This window comes from Calliphora vicina, chromosome 4, assembly GCF_958450345.1.
Source record: "Calliphora vicina chromosome 4, idCalVici1.1, whole genome shotgun sequence".
NCBI classification, from domain to species: domain Eukaryota; kingdom Metazoa; phylum Arthropoda; class Insecta; order Diptera; family Calliphoridae; genus Calliphora; species Calliphora vicina.
In genome coordinates, this window is record NC_088783.1 from 729593 (window position 1) to 756351 (window position 26759).

The 26759-nt window shown below is 30.4% G+C and overlaps 1 protein-coding gene across 1 annotated transcript in view; it reads right to left on the reverse strand.

Annotated features, from left to right (window-relative positions):
- LOC135959270 (uncharacterized) overlaps nt 1-26759 on the reverse strand; it is a 55022-nt gene that overhangs the window by 13790 nt on the left and 14473 nt on the right. The window contains exons 2-7 of the mRNA XM_065510393.1: nt 9942-10962; nt 9466-9763; nt 4588-5461; nt 4210-4516; nt 3967-4133; nt 3734-3889 (exon numbers count right to left, since the gene is read on the reverse strand). Of these exons, the coding sequence (XP_065366465.1) occupies nt 3734-3889; nt 3967-4133; nt 4210-4516; nt 4588-5461; nt 9466-9763; nt 9942-10642 (2503 nt within the window). The 5' untranslated portion in view covers nt 10643-10962. The remainder of the gene's footprint in view (nt 1-3733; nt 3890-3966; nt 4134-4209; nt 4517-4587; nt 5462-9465; nt 9764-9941; nt 10963-26759) is intronic.

Genomic DNA, 26759 nt, shown 5'->3' on the forward strand with positions numbered 1-26759 from the left:
GCACCAAATTTTTCGAAATTTAAGAAATTTAATTTACTTTATAATATTTATTATTAATTATGAAATATTTTGTTTTTGTTTTTTACTCTCCTTTTAACTATAAATAAAAATCGACTGAATTTTTTTTATAATTTTACAATATACCATTATTTTTTTTCGTTTTTAAAAAATAAATTTTGGTGTATCTATTATTTTGAGCAGATGTGTACAATTTTTTTTTTGTGCAATTTTTTGTTCCTATTTACGTGAAACAGTAAGTATAATTTAAATTTTAACAACAATTTTATAAAAAATAGGACTCTTTTGAAGAAAATGGGACGAAATCATCATTGTACCGAAGATGAGAAAAAAATTGTTCAAACGATGAGAAATCAAGGAAAATCATTACGGGAAATAGCAAAGAGCATATGAAGATCTTTACATTTTGTCCAAAATGCTTTATCTAAAAAACAAAAAAGAGAAACTCGCGGTAGACCAAAGAAAACCAGTCCAGAAACAGATAGGCGGATCGTCCTTATGGTTAAAAAAGACCCTTTCATATCATCGAAAGCTATTTCTGCGGAGCTATGTAACGAAATCAGTCCACAAACAGTTCGTCGTCGTCTTTTACAAGCTAAATTGCCGGGAAGAATTGCCAGAAAAGTGCCACTAATGCGCCAAAAAAATATCAAGACAAGATTAGAATTTGCTAAAGAGCACTTACAATGGTCCGGGTGTGAAGGCGAAAAAAAATGGAGAAATATTTTATGGAGCGACGAAACAAAAATAAATTTGTTTGGAAACGACTGCCAAAGAAATGTACGCTGACCAAAAGGAAAAGAATTCCACGTTAAATTTACAAAAAAGACGGTAAAACATGGCGGGGGAAACATAATGGTTTGGGGTTGCTTTTCATGGAATGGTGTTGGTCCGATATTCCGAATAGAAGATACCATGAATGCTAGTGGGTATAGAGACATATTGGAAAACGTAATGCTTCCATATGCATCGGAAAATATGCCATTAATATGGACATTCCAGCAGGACAACGACCCAAAACATAGTTCAAGATTAGTTAAAAACTGGATCTTGGAGAATAACGTACCTGTTTTAAGCTGGCCCAGCCAATCCCCTGATTTAAACCCAATAGAAAACTTGTGGAGTGAATTAAAGATAAGGCTTTCGAAGGAAGTTTTCAAAAATAAAGACGATTTATGGGAGAAAACGCAAAAAATATGGTACGAGATTCCATTGGAGAAGTGTCGGAACTTGATATCCAGTATGCCCAGAAGAGTGGAGAAAGTTTTACAAAACAAAGGTGGATATACTGGATACTAGCTTTACTTTAATAATAAACTAATTTTTTTAAGATAAAATTTATTAGCTTTTGTTTAATAAGAATTTTTAAAAATGTATCTATTATTATGAGCACCAAATTTTTCGAAATTTAAGAAATTTAATTTACTTTATAATATTTATTATTAATTATGAAATATTTTGTTTTTGTTTTTTACTCTCCTTTTAACTATAAATAAAAATCGACTGAATTTTTTTTATAATTTTACAATATACCATTATTTTTTTTCGTTTTTAAAAAATAAATTTTGGTGTATCTATTATTTTGAGCAGATGTGTATATTTCATTTAATTTAATCATTTTTTACCTACGTGCCGGACTTAAATATTCACACAGCATACAGATTTATCTTTAATCTTCCATATTTTTTAAATGAAGGCCCCATCTTTCGTACGGGTTTCAAAAAAATATTTATTTACACATAACTTAATATATGGAAAAACTAAACATAAGTTGGCACATTTCAGAAAAAAATTTAACTAATGTTTCGAAGTTCGATTTTAAGGGGACAAGAATATTCACACAGTTTCTAATTTTTAATAGGAAAATAGTTTTTTTTAATAGTTTAATATTTTGTGGAGTAGCCTATCTTTTTAATGACTTCTTTTAATCGTCTTGGCATTGAATCGACCAATTTTTGGTGACGTCAGCTCCAATATTTTTCCATTCTTGTAACAGAACTTCTTTAAGTTGAGTCTTACTAATAATATGGTGCTTTCCTACACGTTCGACCAATTTATCCCACAAATGTTCTATGGAATTCATGTCAGGTGATTGCGGAGGAGTCGGGAGAATGTGGGGAACATGATGCACTATTCATATTCAGACGTCATGGGCTGTGTTTTTGAGGTCATTGTACTGTTGAAAATAGAAACGTTCCCAAGCTTTAACTTTAGAGCGCATTGTAGTTGGTTTTCTTTTAAAATATTAAGGTACACTGTTTTGTCCATTGAACCATATAACCCCACAACATGACCCTTTCTCCACCATGTTTGACAGTGTCTACTACATTGTTATTTTCCAATTCAGTGTTTGGCCTTCTCCAAACTCTTACTCTGTCGTCCGATTAAAAAATATTATTGAAAAATAGTATCTAAGAATAGTATTACGTTCCAGAAATCTTCATATTTATTTTTGTAAGATTGTTTGTAAGTATTTTTCAATCGGACGACAGAGTAAGAGTTTGGAGAAGGCCAAACACTGAATTGGAAAATAACAATGTATTAAACAGTGTCGAACATGGTGGAGAAGGGGTCATGTTGTGGGGTTGTATGGTTCAATGGACAAAACAGTGTACCTTAATATTTTAAAAGAAACCCTACTACAATGCGCTCTAAAGTTAAAGCTTGGGAACGTTTCTATTAAAAATTAGAAACTGTGTGGATATTTTTGTCCCCTTAAAATCGAACTTCGAAACATTAGTTAAATTTTTTTTCTGAAATGTGCCAACTTATGTTTAGTTTTTCCATATATTTGAATAAGTTATATGTAAATAAATATTTTTTTGAAACCCGTACGATAGTTGTGGCCTTCGTTTAAAAAATATGGAAGATTAAAGATAAATCTGTATGCTGTGTGAATATTTAAGTCCGGCACTGTAAATATTTGTTCGAATTTTTATTAAAGATTTTTTTGCTAATTTTTTCCACGAATTTTTACCAATTTCTTTTTTGGATGTACAAAAAAATTAATTAAATTTTTGTATTTAAGGCATGGTCACACTTTTGTTATACATATGATCTAATTTTTATCTACCCTCGACTATCCTTATCTATAAGATACTGTTATTGAAATAACTGCAATTACCGTTACTGTTTTTTATTATTATTTAATAATAATAATGTTTATTGATATCTAGAGAATTTAAAATGTTAAATTTAATACAATCCTTGTCAATTTATTTTTAATATTTTTAAATTTCATTAATAACACTGTGATACAAAACTAGTAAACGAAAAAAATTTGCATTAAATACAAATTTTTGGCTGAAATTTTCTGTTTTGAAAGAAAGCCATTTTTTCAGAATACTCATAATTGCTTCTGGTTTACTAAAAATTTCAACAATTGAAACTATTCGAAAACCTGTTTTTGAAAAGTCATAAGCAGTACTTTTTTTAATTACTAACTTTAAACCTCCACATTGTGATCAGATTAGATTTATTATTCTTTTAATATTTCTCCTCAACGTTTTTGATCTTCTTCATGTATTTTTTAACCTTTGATTTAAATATATTTCATTTAAAATATTATAGATGGTTATTTAAAACTTGATTAAAGCCAGTTACAATTAAAAAAATAAATTAGACGAACAAAACAATAACACAAAAACATGAACTAATATGTACAACCACAAATGCAATACAAAAAAATAAAAAACAATAATGATCAAAGGCTTACCGGTGTCTTTCGATGAAGCAGCTGCAGAAGGCGATTCACGCATTGCATCAGCTAAATCTTCTTTTAAACGAGAATCACCATGAGCTACTGAAAAGTCAGAATCCAGATGATCATGTCGGAAACGATCCATCAATTTGGGACTTTGTTCAATGCTGCCTATAGATTATTAAAATGAGATATTTGAATAAAATGTATGTAATTAAAATCGATACATGTATATATAAGAGCCTTACTGTATGATCCAGATTCAATAAGAACTGGTACAGCACTTGAACGGCCTGTTGACGTTAACGGCATATTCAAAGGGCTTGAATGATCAATTTTTTCGGATGTGGTAGTAGTGTTAGATTTTGTTGTACCTATTTCTACGGCTTCAATGTCGACATGGCTTAAGTTAGACCTAAGACAGAAGAATAAATAAAGCAATTTTATTTTATATTAAAAATATTATTTTTTTTATCAATTAAACATCTTACCCGCTTGGTGTGTTGTAAGTTTTGAAAACAAATTGCGGTCCCATCCAGAGACGCCGATGTGGTCCTGCATGTGTTATAATTTCAACTTGTGCTAGCCATGATTCGCTCCGATCATCTGAGTCATCGAATTGGCGAGAGCTATCGGTTAGCATGCAAGAATTTCGGTTTTTAATTAACCAATTATCAGCGGATAGAGGCGGCATTATCTCTTGAGATCCTTCTTTACGCCTACCCAAATCCCACTGAGCTTTAGCCTCGACTTCCAATTCAATGGGAGTATCGTCACATATTTTTTCTTTGGCAACATCTAAATCAAATAGTTTAATAAATAAATGAAACAAAATACATATGTAAATACATATGTGAGGATAAACATACTTGAAGCAAGTTTTGTATCCAAATCATATTGTATAAGGGCACCGTGTCCGGCCATTACAAACAACGAATCTACAGCTTTGCGTTGCATACGGTGTGGAGCTTCTCGAGTAACATTGGGGGGGTCTAAAAGCCACGAACGTGATTTTGCAAAAATAGCACAGACACTTAGCGGTTTTCCGCTGTCATCTGATAATGAGGATAATCTTTGACGTTGCGATCCAGAACCCGAGCTACCTGCAACAGATTTAACTCCTGCCAAAGTTGCCGATCCTGGTGGAGAGCCCAGAGCAAAAGGTTGTCTTAATTGAGCCAACGGCATAACTACCGTTGGGCGAGGAAATGGTGGTAATGCTGAATTATGATAAGGCTGTAGTGATTGAGTAAATGTTGTACTCTCCGAATGTGATATAGGCGAATTAGAACGCCCGTCAGCCGACAAGCCGGCAGAACGATGAAAACGAGATAATTTATTAACCACATGTAGAGACGTGTGAGTTCTAACACCCATAGCACCTCCGTATGGTGTAATGGGGAAAACATGAGTTGTGCCACGAAGTGTTGATACAGCAACCCAGCGAGAATCCAACGTTAATGAAATGTTTTGCACTTTGGCACTAGTATCACCACGATGTAATATGTATAGGTGATGTACAGCCGCGAGACTGGATCCCACAGGATTAGGTTGGATGCGAAACACGTGAAAATCGTGCCCTCTACGATCAGCGGTTACTAAAACCATTCCCGAGTTATCAAACTCCATTGCAACTAACGCTTCTGAGTGCGCTATAAAATGAGCTATAATCGAATCCGTTCCCGCAGTTTGTTTGCTTGATGTTGGCACACCTGATGTGGGACTGTAATCCCTAAGGGGATTCTAAAAGATTTTATGTAATGTTATTATAAAAAATATTTGATAACACATCAGGAAAACATTTCACAAAATTTAATGGCCACTACATTTTTACTACATAAAATTTGAATGTACATATACAGCTATGGACATATAAATGGCACATTTTACCAAAAGTTCTTTCTTATACTACTATATCGTAAATACTATTAACAAACAAAAAATTTTTGGTTTTTTGCAAAGTTTTATTACTTATCTTTAAAATGAATATAAACAAAAATTTAAATTCATTATTTTAAAAAAAATTTCTTTATTAAGAAAAAAAACACCACTGAAATCAGCTGGACACATAAATGGCACAATTTTTAAAAAAGAGAAAAAAATCATTTTAATATTTCATTTGTTGGTTTTTTGGTATGTACAAATATTTTACTATTAATATTAGTGATGTAGCCTTTGTTTTTGATAACAGCTTCGCACCTGCGACCCATATTTTCCACAAGTTTTTGGCATTTTGTTTTGGGTATGGTATACGAATCTTTCTGAGCTGCCGACCACAGATCGTCCATATTTTTATAATTTTATTGTTGCTGTATCAACCTTGACTTCGTTCCAAAGGTCCTCTATAGGATTTAAGTCAGGGCACTGGGCTTGCCAATCCAAAACTTCGATCTTCTCTGCACAAAACCACATCTTTTACTACTTTAGACGAGTGTTTGGGGTCAATATCTTGCATTAACTGGCATGGAATCGAAGGAATATGGCTCCATATGGTTTATTATAATATCTAAGTACTGAAACTTATCCATTTAGCCATTGATTTTTATAAGGGGACCTACGCCATGCCAAAAAAAAACACCCCAAACCAAAAATATTTCAAAACAATTAGTCATCGCCAGAATCCATAGAGAAAAGCCCATTATTTTTTGGAAAAACGTGTTATGGAGTGACGAAACAAAAATTAATAGGATAGGAACAGATGGCAGAACCTTTGTTCATCGTCCTTAAGGACAAGTGTACAATCCTCGGTTCATTCAGAAGATGGAGAAACGCGGTGGTGATAGCATTATGGTTTAGGGTGCATTTTCTTGGCATGGCGTAGGTCCCCTTATAAAAATCAATGACAAAATGGATAAGTTTCAGTACTTAGATATTATAATAAACCATATGGAGCCATATGCTTTCGATTCCATGCCAGTTAATGCAAGATATTGACCCCAAACACTCGTCTAAAGTAGTAAAAGATGTGGTTTTGTGCAGAGAAGATCGAAGTTTTGGATTGGCAAGCCCAGTGCCCTGACTTAAATCCTATAGAGGACCTTTGGAACGAAGTCAAGGTTGATACAGCAACAATAAAATTATAAAAATATGGACGATCTGTGGTTGGCGGCTCAGAAAGATTCGTATGCCATACCCAAAACAAAATGCCAAAAACTAGTGGAAAATATGGGTCGCAGGTGAGAAGCTGTTATCAAAAACAAAGGCTACATCACTAATATTAATAGTAAAATATTTGTACATACCAAAAAACCAACAAATGAAATATTAAAATGATTTTTTTCTCTTTTTTAAAAATTGTGCCATTTATGTGTCCAGCTGATTTCAGTGGTGTTTTTTTTCTTAATAAAGAAATTTTTTTAAAATAATGAATTTAAATTTTTGTTTATATTCATTTTAAAGATAAGTAATAAAACTTTGCAAAAAACCAAAAATTTTTTGTTTGTTAATAGTATTTACGATATAGTAGCATAAGAAAGAACTTTTGGTAAAATGTGCCATTTATATGTCCATAGCTGTACATATAACACCGTCCGACAAATAGAGAAAAAATTCGTTAGACACGAACCGGATGATATACGTCTGAAACTATAAATTTAATGGAGAAAAACTGTGTTTTCAGTTTTTCATTTCATGATCCTGTGTCCTTTTTTAAGGACTTCAAAGTTTCAAAGAAGTACATTTTTCAAAAAATATTTAAAAATACTCCTGCTATTCCAACAATCTCAAAAGAACAAGAAGAGTTGTAAAATATTTTGTATTATCTTTATTTTATCCTGTAAGGATCAAAAGATGTCCTTTAAAATGTTTATCCTTTAATATCCTTTAAGATTGCCAATAAAATCCTTTTAAAAGAATAGTGCGTTAAAGACCCAAATATTCTATACTAAATGTCAAAATTTCATCCTTTATATATATAAAGGTCAAATTAAAATATAAAAAAAATTTATTAGTATACACAAAAGTTTTATTAAGAAAAGTGCATGTTTATAAACTACACCACCATAGTGGGGGAGGTATAATGGGTTACGGTTGTTGTTTGCAACATACAAAAATATTGCCTTAAAGTATACCAATCTGCTCAAGATCACTTTCTGAGTCGACTAAGCGATGTCCGTCCATGTAAACCTTGTAATCAAACTACAGGTCGCAGGTTTAAAGATAATTCGACAAAATTTGGCACAAACCATTATATTGCCCCAAGGACAAAGGCAAGGAATTTGGTTAGAATCAGCCCATTATTTATCCTAGCCCCCATACAATTGGCCTATTTGAAAATAGTTAAGCTCTCATAAATAAATATCTTAATTATAAACATATTCAAACCAAATTCAGCACAATTAAGTTTTATGTAAGCCGAACTGTCACGACCAAATTTCGTGACGATCGGTCAACAATATTCCATAGCTCCCATATAAGCAACATTCTCAAAAATGTCATTAATATACATAAATCTTTGAAATATATATGTCAGTATCCAAAAAAAAATTCAACACAAATATGTTTCATATATTCGCAATTCATCCCACCAAATTTTGTGACGATTGGTCCATAATTAGTCATAGCTCCCATATAAGGCCCACTACCGAAAATGTATGTATTCAAATAAGATTCAACACAAATAAGTTTCATATCAAAAGAAAACTCTTTATAATCATATACCCGGTGTAGGGTATCCTAAGTTCGGTTTTGCCCGACTATACCATTTTACTTGTTTATTAAAAAGTCGTCTTCGTTGCTTTTCACAACGGATTTTGTTATATTCTTTTTTTTGAATGAAATATTAAAATAAAATATAAAAAATCAAATAATTCAAATTTAAAATAGAAAAATAGATAGAAGGATGAAATTTTGGCATGTGGTATTCAATAATTGGATCATTGGAAATCTAAAAGGATATTCAAGGATAAAAATTTGAAAGGACATTTATGACATCTTTTAATCCTTACAGGATAAAATAAAGATAATACAAATTATTTTACAACTCTTCTTGATCATTTGACACCAAATTTGACATAGTAGGATGATCAGAAGTATTTTAAAACATTTTTTTAAAAATGTACTCCTCTGAAAATTTGAAGTCCTTTTAAAAGGAAACAGGATCACGAAATGAAAAACTGAAAACGCAGTTTTCTCCATTTAATTTATTGTTTCAGACGTATGTATATCATCCGGTTCGTGTCTAATATTGAGTGTCGTAAGGTGTAATTAATCGCATTAGGATTATTGAACAGTGTCTTGACTTTAATTAATTTCAATTTTCCATCTTCCTGATAACGTATTGTTTTAAATAATAAATACACAGTTTTGTTTTATAACGTTTATTTGTTATTAATACAAATATTTCTTCGCAACAAAAAAAAAAGAAATGCAAAAATAATAAATGCGTGTCATTGGCGAGCATTGACCATGCTATTCATTAGTGTCCGACCAATCAAACGGCTTCGGATTTGGACAGTAGTGTAAAATAATTTAGCTTTTAATTTATGATTATTAAAATAGTAGAAAAAATTAGTGCTCAGATGTTATCGAAGTTAAATTACTTATAAAACCTTGCTTTCAACTTTTCGTATATTTTTATAAATTATTAATGTTTTTTTACTCTTTTAAATTATAAATCTAGCACCGAAAATTACAAAAGTCCTGTAAGACTAAATAACTTTTTCTCGAATATTTTGTAAAATATTTGGCCAATGAAAATATATGTAGATAAATACATAAAATTGTAAATAAATATTGTTTTTTCATACCTTTATATCTATAATGGTAACTATACCAGATTGTTTTGTTTCAAGTCCACAACCTGAATCAAAAGACGCATTCTTTGAATTAACAGCAATGCCGGAAGTACCCGTCAATCCAGCAGCGACTTGTTCGCCTAACTCTCTCAAACCTTTTACTAAAGATTTCGATGCGTTTAATACGGTGGCTGTATAACTTGCTACGCCATCCCCATCACAGCCGCCTCCACTGCGTTTAGAATGCAAAAGTTTATTTTCTGCATATGCTAACCATCGAGGTCCTAAGGCAACGGGATTAGGATTGATGCTAAAGGAAAACATTGTGTTAAATTACAAAATTATTTTGTAAAAAAGTATGACAAGCCAAAGTTTAGAAATTTTTTTAAATTGTGTATGTATGTATGTATGTATGTCCTTTTGGATTGTCATGTTTTTATAAAAATCTCGCATCAGATTCAAACGTTTTAATTTTAGTTGGAACCTACCCTGGACTGGGATAGCATGTTGTAATCGATAAACGATCCTCTAATGTTCGGGCATCAAAAACTGCAATACGTTCATGAAAAGTAATTACAACCGAAGAACGATTGGCCAGTATATCAATAACAGGATTTTTAAACTTGATCGTTTTCACCTGCGCGCCATTTTTGAGCGATATAAAGTTTACTGCACAAAACTGGGGCTGAGAACCCGACGTTGAGCTCCCATCAACTAGAGCAATTAAAGGCCTTTTCTCCCCAAAAGCATCAATGGGTTCGTCGGCACGACCATTTTCTTCGACAGCAAGTGTTGTTACAGGAGTTGGAAGAACTCTTAAGGCTGAAACTATACCATGTCGCCAAGAAAGCACTTCAACAGCTTCGCCGTTAGCAGGTATAGCCCACACTTGAACACCCAAACCATATCCCAAAATAAGAAGTAGAGGAGGTGCAACATTGCCTTCTAATTCCCAATCTTCCCCAAAACGAGGGTCGCTTATATCAGCAGCTGTTTCAAATCTTGCCCAAGTTATGGTATCTTTTGGATCTATTGGAGGCTGATGGGCTAAAGTAACTTCATTTATAAAACCAATAGCAGAATCCAAAATAGATCGATCACTAACAACCTGGGGTGGTACTATGGCTGGTACAGCCACCAATCCACGGCTGGCGCTGCCAGATGAACGCCTGGGCGAATCAGCAGACATGTCAAATGCTTTGTTTTTATTCTTTCCCTTGGGTCTGTCGTCTTCCTAATGATTTTTCAAATCTCTCGTTCGGAGCTTCTACTCCAAGAGAGTGAAAAAATCAACTATATGGACCTTGAATATCAATAAGAGTAGACTTCAAAAATCGACAATTTACAATAAATTTGTTTGAACTTATTGTTTTTTTAATGTATTTTTTAATATTCTTATTTGTTGTATTTGTATTTGTTTATAGATGATTAATTTCTTATGTATATTTAATTAATACAATACAATAAGTCAATAGCGTGTCCTTGAAACAATTAAGGAGTCGTTGGTTTCTGCAAAGAGAAATTTATAGTTAGTATTAAATCTGATGTTGTAATGAGATAACAAAGAATAACAAGAAGGGAAGCCTCTCAAATTTTCCACAACAACAACTTCTCTCTCTTCTCACATACAAGTAGTATGTGAATTCAACACACTTGAGAGAGAGATATGACTTCAAAACTTTTTCTTGAAAATTTCAATAAAATTGCAATTCTAACACAATTTTTCACAGACACATAATATTCTTTTATTTTTTTCCACACATATAAACCATTAAAATAACCGAAACATGTATATTTTGCACAAACAAAAAATGTTTTTTTTAATTATTTTGACTTTTAATTTTTGGGTGTTGAAATTAAAACGGAAAAAAACACACTTGTAAAAGTTAATTTTTGCAGAAATTATGGAATAAAAAGCATAAAAATCTAATTATATAATCTTTCCAGGTCAAATATACATTAAATAAATTGAGAATTGTTTGAATTTTTAAATTTAATTGTAATACAATTTTGTTATAATTTTTAAGGTCGCTTTTTTACAACTCTGTGTGTTTGAGGAGTGTTGTGAAAGTGGTTTGAAAACTAATACATATTTGACAGCGTTTCACTTCTTGTTATTATTCCTTGTGAGATAATGATTTCTCTGATGTACAGAAAATAATATTTTTATATTAAAAATATGCTTAGAAATTTAATTTTTGTGAAAATTACAAATCGTTCAAGTTCTTTCCCAAAAAAATTCAGGATTTTCTTTTAATTAAATGCTAAAAAAAAATTACGTATTACAGTATGTCACGGGTGACATTACACATTAAAAACAATAATATTTACTACTTTGATAGCTAAATAAATACCATTTATTGTATCGTTACATATATATGTTTAGTTTATTATGAATATATAATAGTATAAAGCTTTGATAATAAAAATTCCAAACCCAGTTTAAAAGAAACGTAAAGTAAGAAATAAACAAAAACCCACATATTCATAAAAAATTAAAATTTTAACAAAGTTTTAAAGCAAAATTTCCATACAAAATTTGATTAAATTTAAAAATTGTTTATGAATAAGACCTAAAGTATTTTATTAAATCTTTTCCCAAATTACAAGATATGTGTTTATTTTTGTAGTTTTATATTATGTGTATCTTATACAAATTTATTCAATGTGTTTTTTTTTATTTTATTTAGAATTGACCAATTCACATCCGGTGTTGTATCGATGTATGTATGTTGTATATTTTTATGATGTTTTAAAAAATGTTCGGCACTATTGAATTTTTAAAAGAGTTGATGGTGTTGTTGCCTCTTCTAGGCAGAACATGAATAAAAAACAAATAACAAACGGTTCTCAGAGAACTGACAACCATAGCTATTATACACCTCTACAAACAATCGATGACGGCGATATTGAGGATGAAGTTATCGTTAAAACAGCTGTTAAGGTTAAGGTACCACCAATAACAATATTAAAATGTAATGCCATGTTTCCACGGCAGTCTGAATTACTTAATTCGCGTTTTGAATTACGATTGCGAATCAACCTGTTTACACGACAACATTCGTAATTCAGTTTGACATTTATTTATTTCTTCTTCTTGTTGTTTTTTTTCTTCTGTTTACATGTTTTGTTTTTTTGTTTATTTTGTTTGTTTGGTGCGAATTTTAAATTTGTAATTTGGCAATGGATAAAAAAGGTAAGTAAAAACATAAAATTGTAGCATTATTAATTAAACAAATATAATTTAATTATTATTTTCATTATTAGAAAAAGGAAAAAGTGCAAGCAAGTGTAACCAGGGCAGCGAGCGGGCTTTATTAGAGGTGTGGGCTGAAAGAATGGCAGAGCTGCTACTTCTACAAATGAATTTAACTTTAATCAGACTTTTTATTTCTTTTAATTTATTTATTTAATACAAAAATATTTTTCTTTATTTTGTTTTGTTTTGACATTTTTGTTTGGACAGCTGATTTTGATACATAAATAATCGATAAAAATTAGAGATGACAGTCATTCGTTCGTAATTCATAAGGTAATTCAAACTGAATTACGTACGAACAAGGTAATTCGCACTTGAAATTCTGTATGGCGAATCATGTAATTCAGTTCGTAATTGGGGGTTGAATGACGAATGAGAGCGTGAATGACGAATAATGCCGTCGTGTGAAAATGGTATAAAACTGAACAATTACATGAAATGCGTAGAATAATGGAAGTAAAAGAATGGGTGAATTCTAAAATGTATGTATGCAATGCAGTCTTATCTTTATCAAGACAAAGCATGCAAACGCGTACTAAAAATTTAAAAAAAAACTTATCATACTGCCTGTTTTTACTTTTTCATACATTTTGCGATATGAAACATTATCAAAGTTTACACGGTTGCGTTAAGAATCGCTCGACTTTTTAAGGTTGCATTGCATACATACATTTTGGAATTCACCCAATATTCTATACGTAAAATATCTATTGGCTTCAAACTTTTTTGCGAAAATAAGAATGATTTTGATAATGTTCGTGTGGCATTATCAAACAATTTCAAGTTAGAACACTTTACATTTGCCTCTAAAAATTAAAAGCCGTATAAAGCGATTTTACTTGGTTTAGATAAAACCAATCCATCTATCATTAAAAATCGTCGTTAAAATTGTCACTAAAACCAGAGATAATAATGAACAAATCATTTTTATAGTATATTTCGAAAGGAAATCAATAACTTTAAAGGAGTTAAGCCAAAATTACTCCTCCATAAATTACATTAAAGTTAGATTGGAATACCAAAAACCCAACATGCTATAACTGCCAAATGTTTGGACACGGTTCTAGCAGATGTATGGTCAAAACATTTTGTGCCCATTGCGCTGGTAATCATAAAACCGCCGATTGTAAAGCATCTTTCGAGAAGTGTGCAAACCGTAATGGAGCCCATAAAGCTATGTCCCCCGATTGCCCTAGTAGAGAATCTTATAACAAAATTAGACAAAGGTCTCAACCAAATCGTGTCAGACAAAATACTCAAAACCATAACAATAACACAAACTACAGTGCTAACTTTCCCAATTCATTAAATCAATAATACAATGGAACGCACGTAGCATTCGAAATAAAAGAGACGAATTTTTCCAATTTCTGGTTAAAACTAATGTCGACATCTGCCTTATTTGTGAAACCTGGCTAAATGATAAAATATCAATAAAACAGCAAAATTACTACTGCTACAGAAATGATCGTCAAGAAGGCATTGGTGGAGGTTTAGCAATATTTATCAAAAAGAACATTCGTCACGAATTAATACACCCTATAAACACATCTTTAATTGAAAATATTGGTATAAGAGTGCATACTACCAACGATTTCATTGATATTTACTCGTGCTACTTTCCTGGCAGAACCGCAGGAAGTGATTCCTCGCGTAAAAAATTATTCGCATCAGATATTGGAAAACTAACAACATCCAGTAACAATAATTCCAGACACAATTATTGGGGGTGCCAAAGAAGTAACTGTTGGGGAAATATCCTTTATAACAAAATACAACTGAATAATACTCAAATAGTTTTTCCTCATGAAAGCACCTATATTCCTTCTGATCCATCTAGGCAACCATCTACGTTGGATTTTTTCTTAACAAATGTAGCACATAACTTAGCAGCTGTAAAAGTAATAAATGAGCTCGGTTCTGATCATCTTCCAATCTCTAGTGTTATAACTCTTAGAGTAGATATCGTAAACAACATGCAATACGTATTTAAGAAAACAAATTGGCATCGGTTTCAAACATCAATAAATAGAAGCCTCTCTAGTACTATTGACATGTCAGAAATAACAAATACAAACCAAATTGATGAAATTATCGAAATTTTTAACGATGCTGTTAAGAAGGGAATTGATGAAAGTACACCCAAGCGAAGAATAAAACCAGTTGTTAAAGATTTGCCAAATTACATACAAATAATGATTCAATTTAGAAATATATATTGACGAAATTGGAATCGGTACATGGATTTAATGATCATCGCCAAATGACGCGGTTAAACAAAGAAATCAGTATATTGAAAGCGGAAGTCATATTTCTTACCGCAAAACCCAATTCGATTCATGGATCACGATATTAGTTGGAAAAACAACGTCAAATATTTCAAATCAAATAATACTGCATCCAACTAAATTTTAAAAATCATATACCACATATATTAGATAAGATCAAGAAGTTAATTTGTATAATGTACCCGCTTATTAACAGAAAAAGTTGTCTTAGAGCTAGTTTCTTACTTGTCAGTTAAACTCAGCTTAACACGCTATTTTAACATAACATATTTTGCCGGAATTTAACCAATGATTGTGTTTCTCACTAGTGAATTAATTTTGTTACCATTGCCATACTTTTCAGTCAAATCACATGTTTATTCTTCAAATTTTTTCATATAAATATGGCAATACTATACATTTATAAGAAAAAGCAACCGCGTTACATAACTTTTTTTGTAAATTTTAACTTTCTAAAAGAAAAAGCGACATAAAAGTATATAAAATGTATATTAAAAATTATATTGATGTTAATAAAGCAAATAAAAACAAAGAGCTGCTGTGCTGAATTGTTTATTTTATTTTCCATCTGTTTGTGCTTTGGCATTTTATACTTAGGTTTAACTCACCAATGATGCTCAGTTAAACCTAGATTATATAGCATATAAACAATAAGTGAGAAACACAATTTTTAGTTTAATTTAGGTTTAAGCGAAGAATGTAGATTATCTCTATCCCAGAAACTAACTCTTAGTGTCGATAACAAAAAATTAATCCTAAAATCCATATTTCACCCTCTAATGTTTTACTGTGCTCCAGTCTGGGCCACTTCTGCTAAATGTCATCTTAAAAAACTTCAAATAGCCCAAAACAAACATCTCAAGATGTTATACAACCTTCCTTGGCACTATTCTACGCAACGACTCCACACATTGCCTGGCATTGAACTCGTTCAAGATAAAATAAATAGATTAACACTAAATTTCAACAGATGATGTCAATACTCTCAATATTTACACATAAATGAACTCCAGTCAAAATCCTATACTCAATATACTCTAGTATAACATTTTATCCTAAAACCACTGATTCTTAAAGGTTTTTGTAAATTTTTTTCCTTCCTTTTGTATATTAAATAATTACTAAAAGCTCACAAAATTCAAATTTAACTACTAAGCAGAAAAGAAACAAAGTATCTAAACTCTTTAATATATATAAGATAAATGTAAACATTATTAATATATACTAGTGGATCGCCCCGGCTTCGCCCGGTAGCATTTACTAATGTTAGTTCTTCAAGTTTCTCCAACCCACGCACATCAGCCTGTTCTTATTTATTTGCAAATAAAATATCTAAATTTGTACTACAAACTTTAGGGAGCTTTTTTATTACATTTTTTATTACTGGACTCACAAAAAAAAAAGAATTTCCGAGTTTTACCCGGAATTTTTGAATTTTTTTTCTTTACAAACCATCTCCTGAAAATTTCGAATCGAATAAAAAAAATCAGCCAAATCGCTCCAGCCGTTCTCACGTGATGACATTACATTTTTATATATGTATATTAGAGTGCTCCAAGATTGTATGGACGAAAAAAACTTTCTAGGTACAGGCCGTCCCCCCCTCTAGAATTGTTCTATGTATTGTAGAAACACGTTGTGTAAAATATTAGGATGATAGGATAACGTTAACTGGTGGCGCAACGACGCTGAAGTTTTGAGGTGCATTTACAAGGGGAAAATATGCAATTTTTTCAGTTTTTGTAAAAATTTTGCCATTAAATAATGACTTTTACAATTTAATTTAAAAGAATCGAAATGTGTACGTAATTGTCGTTATAATAAGATATAAAGACAAATATTGGTGAAAAAATGTTAAAGTTATTAAAAAATCGCCAGGCCATTAACGTGTCTCAGGCCACTAGAACAAGAAATTTATGAACAAAATTAACATATTTTGAGAAATATTAAAATAAAAGCTCATTTTTACTTAAAATATATCCATATTTACTTGTATATGAGTTTTTGTCCTCGTAGGATACCGTTAACCTATTCGCAGGTATGACCAAAAAAATTAAATTTTTTTAACGGCAGTTTCAAAACTCCAATTTCAAATTTTTAAAAATTTTGTTAAACAAATTTCAGAATTTTTTGATCATCATATGGGGATTTATTGACAACATAATAGGGAATAAAAATGTGAAAAAAGTATGTCAATGCCTCCTATAGTTTTTCCGTACCTGCGATATACATTTTGCGATTTTCGAGAAAAACTATTTTTTTGGCCATATTTTGGGGAATGACCAGAATTTCCTTACTGTAATGATTTTTAAGTAAAAGCTATTCAGAATAATATAGTCCAGGTAATTTTAAATATAGTCTGAAAGTTTTACTAAAATCGGAAAACTTTAACCCTTAAATCGTGAAGGTCAAAAGTCAATTTATTCAATATTTGGAATTTCTCATGGAAAGATAGCGAAATATTATATATTTTTGGGCCGATTTTGATGAAACTTAAGAAAAATATAAAATAAAGTCTAGTATTCACAATAACAGTACAAAAATGGAAATTAACCCGTAAGAGTACTTGGGGTCAAAATGAATGTGTTTTTCGTGATTTTAAAAGTTGAGGGTCATTTGGACCCCAAGTGCTATTAAGGGTTAATTTCCATTTTTGTACTGTTATTGTGAATACTAGACTTCATTTTATATTTTTCTTAAGTTTCATCAAAATCAGCCCAAAAATATATAACATTACGCTATCTTTCCATGAGAAATTCCAAATATTGAAAAAATTGACCTTTGACCTTCACGATTTAAGGGTTAAAGTTTTCCGATTTTAGTAAAACTTTCAGACTATATTTAAAATTACCTGGACTATATTATTCTGAACAGCTTTTACTTAAAAATCATTACAGTAAGGAAATTCTGGTCATTCCCCAAAATATGGCCAAAAAATTAGTTTTTCTCGAAAATCGCAAAATGTATATCGCAGGTACGGAAAAACTATAGGAGGTATTGACATACTTTTTTCACATTTTTAGTCCCTATTATGTTGTCAATAAATCCCCATGTGATGATCAAAAAATTCTAAAATTTGTTTAACAAAATTTTTAAAATTTTGAAATTGGAGTTTTGAAACTGCCGTTAAAAAAATTTAATTTTTTGGTCATACCTGCAAATAGGTTAACGGTATCCTACGAGGACAAAAACTCATATACAAGTAAATATGGATATATTTTAAGTAAAAATAAGCTTTTATTTTAATATTTCTCAAAATATGTTAATTTTGTTCATAAATTTCTTGTTCTAGTGGCCTGAGACACGTTAATGGCCTGGCGATTTTTTAATAACTTTAAAATTTTTTCACCAATTTTTGTCTTTTATATCTTATTATAACGACAATTACGTACACATTTCGATTCTTTTAAATTAAATTGTAAAAGTCATTATTTAATGGCAAAATTTTTACAAAAACTGAAAAAATTGCATATTTTCCCCTTGTAAATGCACCTCAAAACTTCAGCGTCGTTGCGCCACCAGTTAACGTTATCCTATCATCCTAATATTTTACACAATGTGTTTCTACAATACATAGAACAATTCTAGAGGGGGGGACGGTCGAAATTCGCAATTTTATTTTTTTGGAGCACTCTAATGTATATAGATTAAAAGAAATAAAATAAACTTAATAAAGTTTGCTGAGCATTTGGAGCACTGAATTGTAATCTAGGCTCATTTTAGCTAGATTTAAAACATTAAAAATTGTTTATCTTGTTACTGGTACCAAAAACATATTTGTAATTTTGACAAATAATTTCATTTTGACAATAAATTCATCCATCATTCATTCATTCATCCCGTCATGGTTCTAATAATTTTGGATTGTGCCCTCTGTATTTAATCTGTACTGGTATTGCTTGCTGTTTCCCATTATTGGATTACGTATGTCCAAATTGGTTTTAAAGGTAGGGTCAGACTACGCAAATTATTTGACACAAGATGTTTCATGTGTTTGATCAAAACTACATCAAATAATTCATGGGTTGATTTTGTGGTCACACTGTACACATTTGTTTGCCATATTTGTTTAATCAAACTACACCGAAATACTATCAAACCCACGAAGGGGAAATATATTTGACTTGTGGTCACATTTATGGTAATATTTTTTCTAAATAATTATTAAATAAAGCTGCAAAAACCTTTAATTTCTTTCATCAATAAAGAAGACATTTCTAGAAATTAAAATATTACTAGATTTTGCTTTACAATTAAAAGAATTCTGAAATTTCGGTACTTTTATTTAAACGTCAAATATTTTATGTTTCTAGTTTGAACATAAAATATTTTTGCATGGCAAACAAGAAAACAGCTGAATTTGGTCAAACAAATTTATTTGCCGATAAGAAAACATTCTTGTAATGTGACCAATGTGTGACCACTAAACAGCAAATATTTTCATCCATTTTGTGTAATTTTTTATTTGATCTTGCAATTCATTTGTAAGAAACATGAATTTTCCAAATGTAAGCCTGCAATAGTCAACGATTGGCCTTATGCTTTGTCGTTGGAAATATTTGGTATGCGTAAAATCATTACGTCTTAGCATTTTAATCTGCCACCGATGATTGTTGCCTCAATTAAATTTGGTGAACATTTTTTGATGGTCAATCGTGTTCCGTTGCATAATTTTGGCGCGTTTATGTTGCAGAGAAACATTATCTGTGATCCAACCTTCAATGTTCCAGTAGAATAATTGAGGCTTCTTCTTCGTTCATTACTGTGTCAATCGATTTGTATTTCATTGTTTCGCCAGTCAGTTTCAATTAATTTGCTCATTGAGCTTGTTGACATTATCATTTTTTGGTACCAAAATTGCACGGTTGTAAGACTTGTAAATACCTTGTCGACAATGGATTGAATATTCATTTGCATTTGGCAGAAGTTCGGCGGGAACGAAATCTGATTTGTCGACGTTGTTTACTATATTAGTTGTACTTTCGGAAATTTTGTTTATCATCGGTTGATATAAAAGCACTTTTATAGTACAAAGTTAACAGCGACCTACTTGTTTTATCGAACGATATGAAAATGACATGTTACACCAAATCATTCGTTTCAGAGTACACCACTGTGAATAAAAATTTTTGGAATAATATTAAGCAACGAAATTAAAATTAGCATTGTTTGATCGTTGGGGATAAAAATAATTTTTTTTTTGGATTTTTTTTAACTTTTTTTTTTATTTGCAAAAGTTTGGCCACTATTACTGACCTTGAAATCATTAGGTATAGTGTCATTAGCGGTATAGTGTAAAAATTTGATTTTACCACGCCCCTCCACCACAGACCGAAAATCAAAAATCTGAAGATTCACTGAAAATTTGATAAAAATCGGTCAAGCCATATCTCCGGAACCGCTATGCCGCAACCACTATTCGTGCAAACTTCACATAAACCATCTACAGACCATCCCCAACGTACCCTGAAATTTTGGTTGAAATCGGTAGACCGGTTTTCGCAGTTAGTGGTGACATCAAAATGTAGACTTCTTTTTATATATAAGATTTTGGAATTTTATTGTATTTGTTTTGGCTTTGTTTGGATTTTGAACTAAAAATCTTTTTATTCAAACAAAACGAATATTACTATGGTAAAATTATCAATAATCGGAAATTAAAATGAGATAGAAGTCTAAAATAAAATTATAAAATTCGGTGTGTTAAAGAATTAATGTGAATTGAACTATATTTAATCCACAATTGAAAAATAGAGAAGTCAGACTACTTGTTATACTTTGGTTGCAAAAGGAAATTCATAATTGAAATGATTTTTTTTATTAAATATTATTTATCGAACACGAGTTTTTTCAAACTTTATTCATTCAGAATAAGAACATGTTCACAAATATTATAAAATTTTACGGAAATGTTTATCTTATGTACATACATTTTTAAATAATTGCAATTCAATTGTATTATTTAAAGATTTAGAATAACAATTTTTTTATGACAACAAAATCAGAAAAGTAAAAAATATTATTACACATATTCTTCTTCTGCAGTAAAAAAAATTAAACAGATCATGCTGTTTAAGAATTAATTTTTAATTGGAATTAAATCATACTATTTATGTAAGTATGTCCAAACTATTTTCTTTGATTTTAAATTCAATCTGTACAAATACAATTAATATTCAATACATTTGAGCAATTTTAAATTTTGTGAATAGAAAAATTCCATTACTATGTATAAAAAATAATCAAACATCAGACTATGTGAAACGTATAAAAATATAAATCGCATAAAAATGCAAAAATCGCAACTAGACTTCATGTCTTCAATTAGTTTTTCTCCCAGTATGTCATTCCAGTGATGTTAACCGTACGGTAATTACCGTATTGTACGGTAATTTAGACCTCCGTACGGTAGGCAGGTAATTTCTACATTTGTACGGTAATTTTAAAAAGTTTAAATTTTTAAAAATTATATCCTAAACCTTATATTTCCATAATGTGTCTACATATAATGTACATATTTCTCATTAAAATAATCATAAAAATTTGAGGATGATGATAACCAACTACCACTAGACAAAATACGCTAGACAAATAACGCGGTAAAGTAATCGCAAGTCTTTCAAGTATGAATATTTCAACATACAAATTAGTATTAAAAACTGATCGTAATAAATCCCCAATTGTTCGATACCAATATTTCTATAATTCCTTTAGTTTTGCATTTCCCAGAAGCTTTTGAAATGGATGAATTTAAATAAATAGATACGGAATTTATATTATAAGGCAAATAAATGATGTTGATAAAAATGGCATTCTGCTGTTTTACAAACATGGTCCTATATTCAAAACCCACTATCTTTGATATTCACGAAAATTACTTTTTGATACTAAAATGTTCAGTAAAACAGGCCTCATCTATGGTGTGAATTTCTTACAACCTATTGTCTTTTGCTGTTTTATTTGCATTTTTGTTATTTCTCTATGTTATACAATTATTTTTTTCCGAATGCAAAAGCCTCTATGTTTTCAAATAATTTTCAAATATTTTTTTGGAATAATTTCTTCTTACAATTCATGTTTTCCTACTAATTTTTGAATGCTGAACATGAATTTTACATTTTTCAATCATTTAAAAAAATTAATTACCATGAAAATATTTTACCATTTTGTTTTTGGAAAATATAATTTCCATGGCATAAAAATAAATGGTTAAAGTTGGAGTTTGCTTAAAAAGTGTCTTATGTTGTATTATTAGCCGTTATCTTAAATAAATCACGTTAAAAACTGACAGATGGCGTAAATGAAATCAAAATAATTTAATTCTATTTAAATGCAAAATCCTCTATCTTTTCATTTTTATATACACATTGAATATTTTGAGAAGAAAACCCTCTATATATCATAAAGTCCCCAATAATGCAAAATTTTAAAAACCAATTAATTATATGTGAGATTCAGAAGTTGTTTTAAAATAATAATTGTAGCATACCGAATTTTAATAACTCAAGTAATACGAGACAAAAAACTGTTTTTTGGCTTTCCTGAAAAGTTGTTTTTTAAGATAGAGTGTTTTGAATATAGGCCCTCGATATATTGAATTATAAAAATAAACCTGTTTCAATAAGAAAATATTATTATTTTTGTACTAAACTTTGGATACGGTAATTTTACCTAAAAAACGGTAATTTTTTTAGGGCTGTACGGTAATCGAAATTAAAAAGTTAATTAAAAGCACAAAAGGTTGCCACCGCAGTCAGAGGATTTGGTATGGGCCCGTGAGGAAGTGGAGGATTGTATAGACAATGGTTTGTTGGTGTTAGAACCAGCGGATGTGAGAAGTGGCCATGTAACAATGGAGTCCCTCGTTTAACAGTGCAACGACAGAATGATTCCTGTTGGAGTGATAGGTCTGTCCCGCAGAGAAAAGATCATCAGGCCGGGTTCCAAGATGGGTGAAGGTGCTTCAGCAGAAAAATAAATGCATGAATTCGTACGCAGACGAATAAAAATGACCAGCGACAAATTGAAAGCCAGATACGATCGAGCAGCGAATTCTGAGGGATTTAATGAAGGCCAACTTGTACTGCTGTATAACCCACAACGCAAGAAAGGACTGTCTCCCAAACTACAAACCCATTGGGATGGACCATACAAGGTGATTAAGAAATTAAACGACGTGGTGTACAGAATACAGAAAGAAAAGAGCCCGAGATCTAAAATGAAGGTCGTACATCTAGAACGACTAGATGCCTATGGGAGAAGTGAATCTATGCCTATTCGGGACGAACATTTCGAATATTCAGTTAAAGAACATTGTAGAAAGTACACCACATATGGCGTATGATCTAGAAAATTCGAACTTTGACAGTTAAAGAGCAATCTAGAGTGCAGATGGCAGTGTTATAAATAGTGGCAGAGGTTGCAGTCGTTAGTGAGTTTATCAGAGACGCTTTTCGAATAAACATCAACTAGTGCCTTAAAGTGTGTTGTGTTTTTCAAGTAAATTCGTGTACATTATAAATTGTGTCTGTAATTCTGAGAATTTATAAAGCTGTATAAAAAAACATTGAGTGGCTATTTAATTCTGTGGTTGTTGTACATTTTAAATAAATAAAGAGTTGTTACAATTTTCAAACTACTAAACGGCTTTTATTTGCAATCAAAAGTATCCGGTTTGTTTAAAGGAAATAAACAAACGTTTTGAAAGGGTTAAAACGTAACACTATGTAAAAATGTAAAATACGATAATTTCGCGCAAATAGTTATTTTCAAATATATGGAGAACTATCACTGTGAAAGTCTTCGAACTCTATATGAGCCAATTTCTTATCTAACCAAAAATGGGACTGATCGGAATAGGTGATGTGGCACCTTCCATAGAGAGTAAATAGTTATTTTCTAATATCTGGGGAACTATAATTGTGTAAGTCTTAAAATTTTGCCCTAATATCATCCTTAATATTCTATATAGTTTGGGTGAAAATGGCATTGTGTTAGTGGGCACCTCTCATACAATGTAAACTTTTAATTTCGAATATATAAAGAACTATAATCCTAAAAGTATTAAAATTTTTTATGAATCAATTTCTTATCACTATACGGAGTTTGGCTGAAAATGGGCGGGATTGGATTTTTTTAAAAGTAAATATGTAGTTATTGTCAAATATCTGGAGTACTATAATTGTGAAATTCTTCTAACTTCATAAGAATCAATTTCATATCACGGCATGAAGTTTAATCAAAAAGGGAAGGATCGGAACAGGGTGTGATTCACCTACAACACAAAGTAAAATAAATATCTTCAGAACTATAACTGCGAGATTCTTCAAACTTTGTCCGAATATCTTTCTTATCATTTTACATAATTTGGCTGAAAATGGTCGGGTCGTGGCACCTCCCATACAAAGTAAATAGACACTCTGATTTGTCAAACAAAAATATAACAAATTATATGTCTGATACAACAACAAAATACATTGACTAGCATGTATTTTGTTGTTGCAAGAGTTAGGTTTTTGACAATTACGTCTCGTCTCTATGTTACCCTATGCTAGTATTTAATAAAGTTTAATTATTTCAGACCTTAATTTTAAATTTATATTTTTAATCACTTTTATCAGCTTTTATTAAATCTTTATTTGAAGTAATAAATTCAACAAACTCAGCACATCTTAAGCTCAAATTGAAATGAACCAACAACTCAGCTTTAACTAAAGCAGTGGTACGCAAAAAGAGGCATTTAATTTGTGTGCTCTTTTGGGTAAAAAATAATATATCCACAACAACATCAAGAAACTGAATGAATTGTGTATATTTGACGAAAATCATCGTAACCTCAACAATATGAACGCCTACCATGGAACTAAAGGTACAAGCATCCTAGAGCGGGTATCGTATCGTGCCATTTATTTTTCATGAATGTTAAAAAATGTTTACAGTATACATACTTTAAATTTTATTTCATATCGGAACTCATAGAAGTTAGTACATCATCTTAAATAGTGATATTCTGTTTTGAGAAAATACTATATTTCAGAAAATAAAGCATCCTTGTCTATAGGTATGTCCAATTTTTTTATATTTTTTGTGGTATTTAATGTAAAAGTTATGTTTTATTCAAAACGGGACAATTGGCGACATTCGACTCTAAAACTGGTCTGTCCCGACGAAAACTGGACGGTTGGCAAAGTCTAGTAAGAACGAGTACAAATTCTGAAGAAAGAAGAAACAAAAAGCAGCAAAAAATTAATTAAAATGTAAACAAAAACTAATCACAGTTAAAAATAAACAAACAAAAAAATCAATATTTCAAATTCAAATTGAAGTGTGGATAGTATTAGTAGTAAACTTATATTTTTAAAACCCCATTACAAAAGTAAATTCACACACACATATTCATATATGCAATTTTAGTACCAATAATATAACTTTTAACTTTTTTTTTATTGGTTATAGATGTTTTAATGATGAAGAAAATACTCTTGGAATTATGAAAACATTCCAATTGCACTTGCGCCATGGAAAATAAGGCATATACATATGTTGGAATTATTTTGAAATTGTATTCTATAAAATAAATTATACTAAAAATCATTTTATTTTATTACTTCCATTTTTACACATAAACAGTAATTGTTTAATATATATAGTTGTGTTCGCGTACTTGATAATTTGTACAAATTATCACTGGAAGTTACGGGATTCCGTTCGTTTACTTCTAAAAACATGTAACGAGAGAGCAAGAGAGTGTTAAAAGTGACAGTTCGTAGAGAACATGATATTTTTTACTGGACATTTTTTGTCCAGTAAAAAATATCAACATAAAAAATATTTAAAAGATATTGTTGCAAATGTAAACAAAACAAAAAAGTTGAAAATTAACACAAAAAGGAAGTAAAATAACACAAAACAAACATTTTAAATTGAGTTATAAAAAAATACAACTTATTTTTACAAATTGTTGTTCGCGTACTCTTTTTGGGAAATTTTTTTAGTTCTAAATTAGCTCTAAATTAAAGTTACTGTATAATTTTTACTGGAAAGTACGCGAACACACTTCATATCAGATACCGAAAATAACTCGTCCACATAATCATAATACCCAAATTGTTATTTATATTTTGTAATATAAAACAAATCACTGAAAATAACAGTTATAAAGTGAGAGACAAACAATTCTGTTTGATCTTAATAACTGTCACCATTCATTCTCTTTTATTTACCTACAATAACATATTATTATTAATATTAATTTTTAACAAATTATAGAAATATGAAGTAATGCAGTGCTGATATGGGTCGATAAGGTACCAGAATTGCGAAACAAATTTCAATAATGGAATTAACTATTTGTAATTTTTTTAATTGGTGATTTTTTTAAAAAATTAATTTTTTTTTAAATTTATGTTTTTTTTAAAAAAATTTAGATTTTTAAATTTTTTGCAAAATTAGTTTTTTTAATTTTTTTTGTGAAATTAAAAGTTTTATATTGAGTTTCATTAAGAATTGATTAGCATAAAAATTATTTTTCAAATTCTCAAATAAATGTTATAAACTCACCTTTACATAAAAACATAAATTACAAATAACTCATCTTAATAAATTGTGTTTTTTATACCCTACACAACCAATCAATAAATTATTGAAACTAAAAAAATGTGTTCGCTCATTAAGTTCGCCTTTTCATTGAGATATCAACAGTGCATAAGCTAATTTGTATCTAATTCTAGAGGGTAAATACAAATTAGTTGAGTATAACA